General features: G+C 48.0%; 1 protein-coding gene across 2 annotated transcripts in view; it reads right to left on the bottom strand.

Annotated features, from left to right (window-relative positions):
* HID1 (HID1 domain containing) overlaps window positions 1–14,698 on the bottom strand; it is a 36,871-nt gene extending 22,173 nt beyond the window's left edge. Inside the window, exons 1-2 of one of the 2 annotated variants that reach the window (XM_053994633.1) lie at window positions 13,682–14,698; window positions 6,498–6,647 (exon numbers count right to left, since the gene is read on the bottom strand). In XM_053994633.1, coding sequence (XP_053850608.1) covers window positions 6,498–6,647; window positions 13,682–13,747 — 216 coding nt within the window. In that variant the 5' untranslated portion in view covers window positions 13,748–14,698. Of the gene's footprint in view, window positions 1–6,497; window positions 6,648–13,242; window positions 13,349–13,681 lie in introns of those variants that run through there. The other variant, XM_053994634.1, reaches the window with a different exon arrangement.
* Between the last annotated feature and the right edge of the window lie 597 nt (window positions 14,699–15,295).

Genomic DNA, 15,295 nt, shown 5'->3' with positions numbered 1-15,295 from the left:
AGTCTCGCCAGGCACACCGCGTGGTCCGGACCCTTCCCGTGAACTTCGCAGTGTTGGGTAAGTGCCCCCACCTCCATGGACTTCTCTTCCAGTGGGATAACAGAGCATCTGATCCCCTGGTCATCTTAGAGTGGCTCTTCCTACCACACCAGCCCTCTAGGACGATCACGACCCCTGCAGAATTGCTAGCCACTTTAATAATGAAGGCACGACACCGCCTCCGAACCCTCGCAGGGTGTGATCCTGCGTGCATTTACTTACCTGTTACATTAGATCAATTGGACTCGTTGTTGCAAACTAATGAAAATTTGCTCATTGCTTTGGACAGCTTCCCCAGACAAATTTCGGTTCACTATCCTAAGCATAAATTGTTTAAGGATACATTGCATTTGGCCCCACGAATATTTAGAAGTAAAACACCAATTCCAGGTGCTCTCACGGTGTTCACCGATGGGTCGGGCAGATCCCACAAATCGGTGATCACTTGGAAGGACCCGGACAGTCAGAAGTGGGAGTCTGACGTCCAAGTGGTTGAGGGTTCCCCCCAGATGGCGGAACTTGCCGCAGTCGTGAGAGCATTCAAAAAATTTCAACAGCCTCTGAATGTGGTCACTGATTCGGCCTATGTCGCTGGGGTAGCAGAAAGGGCCGAAGGTGCCCTCCTCAAAGAAGTTTCAAACAAAAATTTATACAGTTTACTCTCTGATCTCATTTGGCTACTTTCCCATAGAGAGCAACCTTATCATATCATGCACGTAAGGGCACACACCGATTTACCCGGAGAGATCACTGAGGGTAATCGGAAAGCGGACCTCCTAGCCATGTCAACACAAATATCTGCAACCGCTTCAACCACCTTACCAGACATACTCCGGCAAGCGCGGCTCAGCCATGCATTTTACCATCAGAATGCCCCGGCTCTTGTGCGACAATTTAAGATCTCGATAGCACAGGCAAGAGCCATTGTTTCTACCTGCCCGAGCTGCCAATCTTTTGCTCTCCCTTCCCTCATTTCAGGGACAAATCCCCGAGGGTTGGGAGCGCTAGAGATATGGCAGACAGATGTAACACACTTCGAGCCGTTTGGTCGGATGAAATACATACATGTCTCTATTGACACGTTTTCCGGCGCAGTGTTTGCCTCTGTCCATGCAGGTGAAAAAACCAGGGATGCCATTAAACATCTTTTCATGGCATTCTCTACGTTGGGAGTCCCATCTCACATAAAAACTGATAATGGCCCATGCTATGCGTCAAAGCGCTTCGCTGAGTTTGCGCAACAGTGGGGAATTTCCCATACCACCAGAATTCCCCACAATCCTACAGGACAGGCAATAATAGAGAGGGCCCATAGAAATCTAAAAAGGCTCCTCGAACAACAACATAACCCGGACATTACAGTGAGCCCAGCCGAAAGGTTATGTAAGGCCCTGTATGTCCTGAATTTTTTAAACTGCTCAGAAAGGGAGCCTGACCCTCCTATTATCCGCCATTTTCACAATAACACCAGAGCGCAACTCACCGAGAGGCCGCCAGTCTTGATAAAGGACACAGAATCCAAAGCTATCCAGGGCCCTTTCCCTCTAATAACCTGGGGGAGAGGGTATGCCTGTGTTTCTACAGATAAAGGACCAAGATGGATTCCGGGGAAATATGTCAAGCCCTTCGTAGAGGTGCCAGCTCAGCAAGACAACGTGTCCTTGGTGCAAACCACCGAGAACACCTCATCGCTGGACGGAGTTTCCACTGCCTGGAAGAGGAGGAGAAGAAAGACCGTTCCTCCCAATATCGTCACACGTGTCATGATTACCCGAAGATATTTTCCCCCGCTGAACTCTACGTACCCAATTACCCCATCGCCCCCTGTGCCCTTTCCTTTCCCCTAACCTCCCCTTTCCCTCAATCCTTACCCCTTTTCTCTAATTTTATTTAGTGCTTATTTAATAAATAAAAACGGGGGAGGTTGGGGAGGGACCACTGAGAAAAATTTATCATTCAAGTTATGCTTTCTTTTATCACAAGACGCTGAGGATGACTGCCGCCTTGAGGACACCTCTGAAACATCTGATGCTCCTGATCGCCATCATCTGGCTGACACCGGTCAGGAGCTGGATAGTCCCACAGCTGAGAGAAAACATATGGGTCACGCTGGCAAAGTCCTTGAAGCAGGACAACTTCTGCATGGCCATGGGAAGTGTGGACAATCCGTTATCCACGTGCCTGGTAGGAGTCCCCCTGTCGCCAAACGACTATCCATATGCAGGAAAAAAACCTAATCCTGTGGACACCTGGGATGAGTGGACGAGGATTCTGCCACATGCACCACAGGAGCCCCAAGAATTGGACCTATTGGGCTCCTCTCAGGCAACATATTGTGTCAGGTTTAGGTACCAGCCCTCCCAGAAAGACTGGGATCAAATGGCTAAACTCCACCCCGCTGGTACCCAAGAAGTAAAAAGACACGATGTATCTCCCCACGATCGGAGATACCATGCAGCAAATTGGTGCAATTACACCTCGACCATGGTATCTAGGTCCTCCTCAGTTCCCAGGGTGCTCCCCAGGGGGGTTTTTCTCATCTGCGGCCACAGGGTGTGGGCAGGGATTCCCTCCCAAATCCAGGGAGGCCCCTGCAGCCTTGGGCAGCTTACCACACTGACACCGAACAAATCCCAAATTTTAAATTGGAAAAACGAAAATAAATTGGCTCGCAAAAACAGATCCTATAACCAATTCGACAAAAATTGTGATTCAAAAATTTACAATTGGGGAAAGACGAAGAGAGTCACGGTATCCATATTTTTACCATGGTATGCCGCAGCAAAGGCCCTCGGTGAGCTTTCTCACCTCGAGTGTTGGCTCAGTAAGCAGGCCAACGCCACGTCCGCTGCCCTTTCTGACTTGCTAGTGGACGAAGAAGTCACCCAGCACGCCACACTGCAAAATAGGGCTGCTATTGACTTCTTACTGCTCGCCCATGGCCACGGCTGTGAGGACTTGGAAGGAATGTGCTGCTTCAATCTGGCATCAAAGAGCACATCCATCCAAGCTAATATCCAGCGGATCCGAGAGCAAGTTGACGACCTCAAGACTGAGACCTCGACTGTAGATCCTGTGAATAAACTGCTATCTCAATGGGGTGTCCCAGGGTGGGTTGCTATCATCCTCAAGGGACTCTTTTGGATCTTTCTGATAATGTTCATTATCTTGGTTGCTTTATTTTTGTTTAGACGTATGTTGCTTAAAACGTTGGGAAGTGCTTATTTAATAAATAAAAACGGGGGAGAAGTAGGAGGAGGGGTTGGGGAAGTCAGTCTAGGGTTGCCATGGGAAACAGCAGTTGTATGAGTTCTCCACCCCCTTTTGTAAGAGAATTGTACCCTCCCCCTGTCCTGTCAGTTATTGTTCAAGTCTGCCCCTTAGCCTAGAATCTTCTCTGTTCCACGTTTTCCCTTTGGTTCTTCCACCAAGAACACTCCTTTCCCTTTTCCCCACTGTTAATGTTATATTTCCCCTCCCTTTAGCCTTCTCCCGATTGTACCCTCGAATGCTAAACCCTCCTACCCCTACACAGTAAAAGAATCCTCACCCCGCCCTTCGGGGCTCTCGGAATCTGCCTCCCTTCTGCTTCGTTGTCTCCCTGTTTGCCCCTTCTGCAACCCTTCAATAAACGAGCAGGATTTCAGCAGCCCGAGTGTCCGTCCTGTTCTTCTGGTGGACCCTCAGATGTACCAGCTATCCGAGCTTTGTGCCGAGTGGCTAAAAGCCCCCACGGCTCGGCAAGAAGGCTCCTTCCAGCACTGCTCCATGACACCATGCACTGAAAAGGGCAGATGAGATTAATCAGCTGCAGCAAGTACATGAGATGCAGGCAGGAAGGACCAAGGCAGCAGCAGTGTGCTGCATCGAGTGAGGCGCTGGCAGGGTACGATCACATAGAAACACACAGTCTGACAGTTCTGTCTGTGTGATTACAGTAGGGACCTCTCCTAAATCAGGAGGTGGCAGCTAAGCTGCTGCCTGTGTAATGTGTAGGGATACAGCCTCCAGCAGCATCTGTCAAGGTCCTGCTGTGTCGGAACCCAAAGTGTCCCTCAGACACTCTTGGATGTTCTGGGCCCAGGTCAGAAACATTTGAGACCCTGGCATGCAGCCAGAAACCCCTGTGGCTTTGAATCTGATCCATGGAACAATTCACCAACCTTGCAGGAAGAACAAGAAATCACAAAAGTTTAGATATTATAGTAGAAGTAGTCTAGTAGAAGTGAAAGGAAGAATCTTTGAGTGCTGTACAGGGGGGTTTTAGGCCTTGTACAGAGGGGTCTGAGTTTTGTACATGGGGGTCAGAAGTTCTAAGATGGAGGGATTTGGGCATGCCCTGTCCTCCCTCTTTCTCCTTCCTATCCTCCATGTTCATGGTGATGTTGGCACTCACAGATTGGTTTAGAGTAGAAAGTCACCATTCAATATAGGTAATAGGCACTGAGGAAAAACCATAAACATTTAACATGTAATATATGATATAAAAGATGGCACCAGCCCCCTGGGCAGTCAGAGGGTGTCAGAGACAGTGTCAGTGTGTGTGTGTGTGTGTGTGCCTTTGTCTGACCTGTTGAAAGAACCGCAGCAGTTCAGGAAGAAAATCTTTTAGATAACATACAATAAACTACTTTGAGACTGGACGACTGAAGACTACTGAGTCTTTCTTTGAAGGCACGGGTTGGAGGAGAGACTTTTCCACCTCTCGGGGTCACCCCAATCTGGGGGTGAGCCCCGGCACTGCTGCAGAAGAAGGTGGTAGCCCAGGTTTCCCCACCGCCTCAGTGAACAGGACAGCTGCTCTGGAAAGACCTTCTGGGCTAAGACTCTGCAGCCCATCCAGTGGCTGCTGCAACTGCCAGTGGAGGGTCACTGGGCTTTTCAGAATAGATGTGGGTCTCACCAGGCAGCAACTATAGCCACAGGAGGCAGTGACAGGATGTTTTACTCACAGATAGAAAAAAGCAGTCTCTTCCCTCCACAGCTGCCCCCACTTGCTCTTACTCCCTGATCCCAAGGGGAAACAGAGGGGAAATGAAAGCCAAAACATTCAACAAGGATTCACCTTGCTGCTTTTTAATTCATGAGGTCATGTGTCCCTGCTTATTTTCATGGCAGACTGCCTGGGTCACTGACTCTGCCAGCCTGCGTCACTGCATTAATGGGTATTTAAGTGCTGTTTGTCCCAGCCTGTCACACACTAACTGAGCTGAACGATTTTTTCAGGCACACTTATGACTGTACAGCCTGAATCTCCAACCATGACTGTAAATGACATTTCTTCACAAACACACAGTATTGTTAAGTCCAGTGGCACATTGCACATGGCACAAGTCAGGGCTCTCAAACTGGCAAAAGCACTGCTAGAGTGGGCTCCTATGACACTGATATCCCAAGATCTACAGCTCATGCATAAACAGTCCTGCAGTGACAAGGCCTCCCAACACACCTGTTTCCAATAGGGAGATCATATTTTAGTCTTGGTTTTGGAAGAACAAAGACACAGAGTCAAAGGGGTTATAGATCTTCTAAGCCCTTCTCAACTCCCAAACTGCTCATTGCCAGAAGCCAATACCAGGGAAAAAACATTGCAGTTTTCCTTATGTTCATATTTTTTCTCAAGTATCTCCTACATGCATCTGTCTACAATTCATAGTCAGAGGTATCTTCACTATGATTCAGTAAGTCTCATTCATATATTGTAGAGGAGGAAAGAAAAATAGGATGGCAGCAACTATTTAAAACTGGAAAAGTGCCATTCCAAATGTTTTCAACTACAAATTCAAGGCTAGTCTTGGCATGGCTCAAATCAGGAGCATTGTTAACACCTGCACTTTCCCAGGCAGAGTAAGTCTCAGGCTGTTGCTCACCAGCTTGACAATTTGCCAAACCTGTCAGGGTAGGAAATGCTGTTCAATGTCCCTGTGCTCCATATAAGGATGTGATAACAGCAGAAGCAGCATCAGGAATGTTCTGTTATCACAGCAGAATGAAGAAAAGGCTTAAGATCTTCCTCAAACTTTATCCAGGCATTTGCGCAGTGACAGACTGCACATCCCTCTGGATCTCTCAGCTTAAAGCCAGACTGGTGCATGGTGAGGTACAATTAGGTACAGACAAGGAACAGGATGTTTCAGCCTCACCACAAATATTCAGCCTTGCTACAAAGTCCCTGAGCAAGAAGCAGTTTATAGAGCAGGTAAGACCCAAGAGGACAGAGTGAAATACAGGAAGGGGACAAGAGGAAAAAGGCTCCAAAATTATCAAACACCATAGCACAGCTATGGTCTGTGCTAACCTATGAGAGGAACATTGAGAATTACCCTCAGGAGGAGATGGGACAAGCAAGCACATTGTGTGGTACAAGATACCTGTTATCCCTTGGAAACCATAGTGCTGTTGATCCAGGGACATCCCTACTAGCACAGCTCCAAGGAATAAAACAGCACCAAACTTACCTTGTAACACAAAGTTGCCAAATTTGAAGGCGATTCTTCTCTCACTGCTCGGATCTCTGCAGCTGGTACAAGAGCAAAGACATCCTGCACTGAAGTGGCTGTGTCTGCCCAGAACTGGTCCCAAAAGGCATTATCTGTGGCCTCCACAGGCTGTGGAGAGACAAATGTTGTTATTGATGTGGAACTACCATTCCATACGATCCAATCATCAGCAATTATGCCTGGCTTGGGGATGGGATGAGGCAAGAAGAGGTTCAATAAAACATACTAGCACTGGTTTTATATGTTAGCCTCTGTTGCCAGGGCTTTGGATGATTTATCTCCCAAACTGAACATTCCTTCAGACATACAGGAGGCTTCATGTTTGTCTGCAACTGCTGCCAGTAATCCAAGACCTTCACACTGCACATGGCCAGGCTCTCCTTGTGCACTCTGTCACCTTCAGAGCAAGTCAACAAAGCCCTGAGTGTGCACTGGAATTACTTCTGTTGTAACCAAAATCTCGAGGAAGCAATCAGGGACATCTCATTAGGGCATTAACAGACTCACGGAACTGACAGACCTCAAAGCATAGATAAAATGCAACTGATCTTTCTGAATCAAATATTTATAGAGAACTGGACTCAGTGCAGCCAGTCGCTGCCAAGGCTTTGTTCTTAAAAAGCACTAAGTGTGCCATTCAAAGAGGAGATGGAAGAAGGAGACCAAAGAAAACAATCCATTTCAAACCTGTGGTCTCAGAAGCTCAGCCCCCAACCCAGCCCAGCCCAGCCCAGCCTCTTTCCACATTTTCTGCTAATACTTGCCAAAAGAAAGGCACTGCCCAAACACAGCTGCAAGTGCTCATCCCATCCAGGGGTCCAGTTACAGGGGCAGGATAAATACATGCCTTTTTATGACAAGCAGTGTGAAAGAGATGGATCCATGATTACAGTCAGAAGAGAAAAATGTGAGTTTTCCCAGGAGTTTCACCAGCCATCGTGTGGGCATGCTTGGCAGGTGCTCACCTGAGCACCCCCAGCCCTTGGCTTGGGGCAAGGAGGAGCCTCCTGCCTGCGACCAGCATCAGCTCCAGAGCAAACAGTAGCGCTCGCTAGGGGCAATAATCAGCACCATTGGGTGGGTCTTGCATGTCAGATATGAAAGGGGCAAAAATACAACTGTGTGTTTAATTTAAACAAGTCCTGCCCACTCCCAGATCTGCTGTAGAAGGCAGAAAATTTGTCCTCCTCTATGCTGTGTCTAAATGCAGCTCAGATGCCACTTGGGGGAGAATAGGTCATTCACAACTCTGACACAGAGAAGTGCTGCTGTTTGCCCTGTTTGCTGTCACCTCCTGAACTAACAGCCCCAGCCCACGGGCATATGATGTGTCACCACCACCTCAGGCCAAAAAGTAAGAGGGGCCAGCCACCTCAGACTGGTACAGCAGGTTATTGCCCTGCAGCTCTTTGGCTTAATGCTTCAGTGCTGCTGGTCCTAGTCCTTCCAGTCATACAATGAACCAGCCCAAGCAACTCCCCAGTCTTTAAAAACAAAACCAGAAAAAAAAACCCTGTGTGTTCAGACATCTTATTAAACTCAGCCCTAGTGTTGAAAACCTAGTTTTTTTCACCTGGACACCAAAGCAAGACCCCACCAAACTTCTTCCCAAGGGAAGAGCAACTTTTCCCAAATGGTTCAAGACCACAGCTCCCTCTAGGAGGCGATCTGTAGGAACAATCCAAACCAATATTCACAGCCTGACTTTCAGCTGAGCACGTGAAAGAGCTGAGCTCTTTGTAACCTGGGCATGAAACACTTAAATGGAAGGAAAGCTATTTTGCGCATCTCATCTCTAATTGTACTCCCCAAAAAGAGCCAAGTATTTGGAAATCTGATCTACGTAATGCATGAAATACCCTACAAATCCTGGACCCCATTTCAAACCACACACCACAACCTCATGTAGAACTGCCACATGTACATCCTGGCTGCCTGCCACAGCCACTCCCACTGACAACAGCAAGCAGCAATTGCTGCTAATTGGGCATCAAGCATAAATAATGCCTTCACTCTCATCTAGAGGGGAAGCAGAAAACCATTTCCCTCCACTAGACACTGATCCCTTTACCTCCCACTAGCCTGAGGCCTCCTCAGAGGTTGAACACAGCCGCTGTTTTACAGATGGCAGCCCAACACGGATTGAGGAACTCTGACTGCAGTTCCTTTGAGCAGGGAAGCATGGGGGCAATTCCCTGAGCAGCGGTGTTGTATGTACAGCAGCGTTCATGTTTCCGTTGTCATCTTGGCAACCAAATAACACTAAAACACCAGTACCTTGCATTTTTAATAGCTGCAGCAAGTCAGCTCTTCATCAACAGATGGTATCCCACGTACATGGGGATCCCATGTATACTGGGACATGGATTCAGTACTGAGTCACTCACATCCCCACTGCCCCCCTGTTTTAATTACCAGCCTGGCATCATGAAGCTACTCAATCCACATAATATTCATCTCCTTGATAGAACATTACTGGCTGTTTTTAAGCTGATTGTTTTCTGCATGCAGCATCTCTGGAGATCTAAATATCCATCTCCTCAGCTGAGCTCACTCAACAAACTGTATCCAGCCTCACAGAGAAGAGAAATAGAGACCTAGATCAGCCTTGTTCACCAGCCAGGGATATCTTCATTTGGAAATGTCAAGATTTAGGTACAAGTGTTGGTACAGTACACGCTGCAATCACAGATCCCAGAGCACTCCTAGCCTTGACAGTGGTTCAACCAAAGAGCTCATGAGGAGCTGAATCCTCAGCACAGGTAAGAAAGAGCCTAATGTTCCTCCGGCACAGTGCAATCAGCTCTGCACCAGCAGAGCAATGAGGGTAAGAATTGAGGAATCAGTAGCTTGACTCTACTCTGGAAACACAACTGGCACATCTGGAGAGCAAAGGAACCTCCTGACCCACACAGATCTCATGGCAGAGGCTGCTGAAGGTACAGAGCTGACCGGCAGAGACTCTGATGCCCAAGCCAAGCTCCACAGCACAGGGGTGAGGTAACTGAAGTGTTGCTGAGGACACAGTGGGCAGATCCAAGGTGGTGTGACAGAGCAGGCAAGGAGGGAGACTTTTGCCTTCAATTAAGACTTCTCACCTGCACACTGGCCAAACAAAGGTAAAAGCAGTCATTCTGGACACCTCCATTCTTTGTTTTCTACTAGTTGTAAATGTTGTGTTTCAGGTTCTTTGAAGCACACCACACACACGCTGCAGAAGTTAGGAAAGGAAGACACTCGGTTTGCAAGCCTCATGCCAGTTACTGAGCAGAGAATTACAGCCTGAGCAGGTAATCCCCAGACAAACAGGATACCTCACAGGAAACGGGAAAACAGAGAGGGCCTGACCATGTCCTAAAAACAGGAAAAGCTCCCAAAGCACAGTCTCGCCTATTTGTTACTGTCCTCAGCCTGACACCAGCACCACCTTCACTTTCTCTTTTAGACACAGCTCCTCACAAACTCTGGCTCTGTGTGTGTGTGTGCGCACGTGTTTGTACCTCCTCCCAACCAAGAGCTCGCTGCACTTATGACTTAAATCAAATGTCCATTCCTAACAATTCCTCCAACAGGCCCCCACTGGAGGACTGTCCTAAAACTAATTCTAAGATTGCTGCAGATCATCAGCAGAGAACCAAGGGACAAGCAGCCACTAGCCTTGCTCAGTGTGTTCTCGTTTTGCTTCTTGCCAACATGCCAACTAAGCATCCCACCAGCTACAGCAGCAATCCTTTGAAGCAGGGGCTCTCTTTTTTCTTGGGCTCAAGAGCAAGTCCCTCGTCCCTGCCCCAGGTTTCCAGCCAGTACTGCACAAGCTCAGGTGATCTGTTACAGCAGTTGCTCCTTTCCACCCCAAATGTGGCAGAACTGTGCTGTGTAATCACCATTCACGCAGCACCTGACTGAGCTTTAGATCAGGAAACCCTGCAGGGCCAGGGATTAGTTTGAGGCAATTCACACATCTTTGTACCACCTATTTGTGAGCCACTGTGCAAAAGGAAAGCCTGTGGACAGACTTATTCTAAATACAAATAACTAGTAAAATTTTATCCCTCCAGCCAAGGACAACACCTCTACATAGGCTTCAGAACAATAATATTTTTTTTTCTATAGGATCTTTGCAGTCAGCAAATGAAACTTCAAGTCTACCGCCAGTTCTCTGCTCTCACAGCAAAGACAGTGTTGCAAAGCAAACTGGAAAATGGGATTTGTAGAAGTCTGGCAGGGAAAGACCAGGAGAAAAGTCAGCTGTGTGAAGTATTAGTTACAGCTTTGCTTTTAAGACAACTTTGCTTTTGATCAACCTGAGACTCTTGGACAGCTGAGTCAAGCTTGAACATTGTAAGAAATGGTCTGCCAGGGACCAACCTTTCTCCAAGCACAAGATGTGCTTTTATCAGACTCAAGCTAACAGCCCATTGTACTCCTGGATTTTCACACCACGGAAAATGAAAGGACTGGGGTTTGTCCCTCATGTTTGACTTTTCCTATCTCTTTAAAAGCAGAGACATAGCTCCCATTAAAATCTAACAAGCTTGTACACAAGATCAAAATTTCTTATCTTCCGGCTGGTTGCTGGCAGGAACCCCAATTGATTGGGAAAAGAAAAGGTGGTTCCCCAGCAGTTAAAGCTCCCAGACCTGCAGCTGAGCAGCCCTGACAAACTGTCATATCCACAATCCATGCTCCCTTCATCTGTTAAATAGGCAGCACTTTTATGGGCAATTTGGGAGGGCTCACACATTCTCTATTATGAAGCACATCTGTTTTATTATCAAAGGGACAGGCCCTACCAGTATAATGTCTGCAGTGTAATGTAATATATACATATCATATAAAAATCCTAAAGACCATTTCTCCATGTGTGACTATAAATATACATCTGTAGCATAAGTTAATTTCTTCCTTCTGTAATACTGCCCTTTTTAATCACTGAAATAATTCTGAAGTGATTTTTCTTTTTCTTACACCTTTAGAGTTTCTCTTTGGCAGTTAAAAAATCAATTAAGTCAATTCCATTTGCATCCAGACTTGGTTCCTCTTTCAAGTTCTGGGCTCCACATGTGCTGTAAGCATTCAAGTGTTATGTTCCTTACAGATTTATTTAATTTTTTTTTTTAAATGCTCGCATGGGAACACTCGTTTTTTAATTAAGAAAAGCCTGGAGATTATAATAACTTATTTTTAAGAAAAAATTAACTTCTGTGCCAACTCTAAACCTTCACCAATGAGTGAACAGTGACTTTGGCTCAACACTTCTTCCCACCAGAGCCTTAGGAAGACCGCACAGTGCATTCTGAGCTCAGAGTTTCATGTTACAGATGATTTGATGAAAATCTCTTTGTCCAGCTCCCTAATGTCAGAGGAGAAGGCTGCAAAACAGGAGACAGGCTGCTGAGGAAGCAAAGCATGTTGTGAACCAAAAGCTTGGAAGGATTTGGCTCTGTCCATTACTGCAGCCTGGTTTTGGATCCAGGATCTCATGGACGAGGAGGTTTTGCTGCTCGTAAGAAATCAGAAGGCTCCAGGAGAGCCCAGTCACGCGTTCTGCACAAGCAAACACTGGTGCCCTTCTACAGAATGTAAATATGGGAGTGCCAACACCCCACCCTTTTCCACATGCAGTCTCACCTAGATCACAGAGACGTGAAATGAATCCCGCCAAGAATGAAGCTTTTACTCCTTCCTTTTTATTCCAGGCCCCAGTGAACCTTCTTCCCTTATACAGACCTATAAACCAGGGGAGGGCAGCGCTCTTGCCTGGGCTGCTGATCCAAGGGATTGCCTCACAAGATTTTCTTTGTGAACAGCAGACTGGGCAGAGCCCTGTAGGCCTAATTTACCACCCCTCAATCTCACTTTATAAGCACATTTCCCCACGAAGGAAGGACAGCCCAAAGCTGAGGATACTATGAACTATTTGGCATGCAGAACAGACTTTGGAAGAATCCCTTAAAACATTAATTCTCCCACTTCTCTCTTTACCTACATTCACAGCTAGTGGCTTTTAAGAATATATTCACAAAAGGCATTCTTTAGCAAAGCAGATAAATGTGATACTGCTTTAGAAAGTATAAATATGTTTTTTTTCCAGTCTCTTCCACAGCCTTATGCATCTATAATTCAATTCCCAGTAGTAGCCTCTGTCTCTTGAGTTTTCAGATTTTCTCCTACCACCCTTTACCTCCATACTCTTTTCATGTGAATTCATTCCTTATCATTAACTATCTTTCTGCCATCACCCTCACATTTTCTTAGCAGCTGTTTTGCCTTACTTCTAAAGGTGGACCATAACAGCTGTTCTCCATTGTAGCTCAGAAGAACACGAGATTTGACTTCTCAATAGAGCAAAATCCCTCTGCTCCTTAGACAGGACAGGCTACTATTTTCTGTCAGTGTGCTGCTGCTACTGCTACTTCACTTAAAACAAAAATCAAGCAAGCTCCCAGGACAGGCACAACATATGTTAGTCCTCTAGACAGCGACCCTCCCTTCACACAGCCCTTTCACTTAACTCCTTCTACACCTCAGCCTGCAGAAATAAAGCATTAATTCATAGGTCAGAGATGGAAACCTCTGCTGCCAACAGCACAGCTGCCCAACAGCCCTTTCCATCAGATATTACCTAAAAACACGGCAAGGTTCTCCACCCATTATGCGCGGGGGTGGGGGAAAGGATACAGAAAAGGGAGCAGTGGCAAACTGTGTGATGTAAACCCGCAAGCGAATACATTAGGATCTGTGGACATCCTTTATGACAGTAGCGTCTGCTCTGTTAGCACAAGACGCTGTTCAGCAAGGCACAATGTCACCAGAGGCGGTGACAGGGCCCGGCCACGTCTGGCAGTGCCCCTCCACAGACCGGTGACACGGTGATGGGCGCAGCCTGGCCCGAGCCCCACCGGGCCCCGGCCTTCGGGCACGGCCTCGCTGGGAGAACCTGGCCAGGGCCGGCCGTGACTGCAGCCGCGGCCCCGCGGGTCCCCCCAGCCTCGGCCCCACACGCAGGGACCCGCTCGGGGACTGCGCACAGGAGCGCCGGGGGTGTCTCGGGCAGGGCCAGGTGTGAGGGGCTCCTCAGGGCGGCGGTTCCCGAGAAGGCGCGGCCCCCCTCACCCCCCGCCCGAGATGGCGGCCCTCACCTGGGTCTTGGTGGTGAGCTGGATCACCGCCTTCCTGAAGTTGAGCTTGGAGTCGGCGCTGCCCATGGTGCGGCCCGGCTGCGGGCAGGGCCGGGCAGGGCTGTCCCCTCACGCCGCCACTCCTCGGGCCGCCGCTGACGCCATCCCCGTCCCCGCGCCGGCGGCTCCCGCTGCCTCCCTCCCTCCTCCTGTCAAACCGGGGCTCACCGGTCCCGGCCCTCCCCCTTCTCCGCCCGAGGCTCCTCCTCCGCCAGCTCTCCATCCCTACATCCCGCCCCGCCACCTCCCCTCTTTTCCCACCTCCGCCTGTCATCCGTCCGCCACTTCACCCTTTCGTTCTCGGCCTCCCTGTGGCAGCCCCTTCCCTCCCACACTTTGCTCCCCACGGACGTGGTCCCCACAGACCCTGCCTCGTCTCCATTCACGGCAGAGCACGGCTTTTTCTCATTTCTCCTTCCTCGCTATCCCCTCCTCCTACGCTCCCTCCGTCTTCTCTGCTCTGTGCTTTCCTTTACAGCCCTTCTCTTCTGCTCTATCCTTTGCCTTATCCCTGCATCAAGTTCCTCTGCTCTCATGTCATCGCTTTTCCCCTTTTCTTGCCCCTTTTCCCACTCCTCTGCCTGCAGCCTTTGTCCCCTGAAGCTCCTTTGCCAGGCTCGGGCACAAGCCCAGTGACAGCTCTGTCAAGCCATCACCGGCCACTCTCAGAGCCTGGTCCCAAGCCCAGATGGTCCAGAGGTGCAAGCAGGATGCCAGGACAACAGCCAGCTCCAGTCTGTCCCTAGCCCTGGGTTGAAAGGAGCCAGGAACAAGCACACTTGTAACACAGACCCTGTTCCAGTACCTTATGAGGAGCTCATTGCATGTGGTGGCCCATTAACCCTAATGAAATTCCACCCACACACAAGGAGAGGATGTTTTATAACCCTGGGTGCTGTGAATTCAGGATTTGGCACTCACTGAACACCTCAAAACAGCTGTTTGAAGGTATTCATTGTTTTGATTTGAAGCCACTGCTGCTGTTTTCTGCTCTGAGCAGCTCTGTGAACTGCAAGCAGGTCTTTTTGGTGTCCCTAAGTTACATTTCACATGTTCAGCTCTACAAACCTTTCTTCAGAAAAAGTGAGGTAATTCCAATCGTTCTGCAAAAGAAAGCAGCGTGCTGACTCTCCAGCTGGGGCAGACTGTGGGAATTCTCATTTTTTTGGCATATAACCTGTACAGGAGTGATGTTTGATTTGATTGAGTGACATATCGGATCTGAGACATTCTGGTAAAACCTACAGGAAAAAAATATTTTCACAAAATCATGTAATCTGGCTTTTGCTGCCAAACAGCCTGGGGCTTTGCATCCAAGTACTCAATAAGGCTACAATATACAAAAAAAAAAAAAAAAAAAAAAAATTGTTAGGAACAGAATACTTTTCCAAAGCAATTATTTCTCACAAATAATAGAAGAACTCTAGTCCAACTGCCTGACCACTTCAGGGCTGACCAAAAGGACCAAAAGTTGAGGTATGTCATTAAGGGCATTGTCCACATGACTCTTCAATAGGCACAAGAAAGTTAAGATTTTCCCATTTCTGTATTAAAATTGCTTAGAAAAAGATCTAA

Source organism: Vidua macroura, chromosome 19, assembly GCF_024509145.1.
Source record: "Vidua macroura isolate BioBank_ID:100142 chromosome 19, ASM2450914v1, whole genome shotgun sequence".
NCBI classification, from domain to species: Eukaryota; Metazoa; Chordata; class Aves; order Passeriformes; family Viduidae; genus Vidua; species Vidua macroura.
The sequence above is the reverse complement of the archived record's forward strand: the minus strand, read 5'-3'. Positions and strand labels throughout refer to the sequence as shown.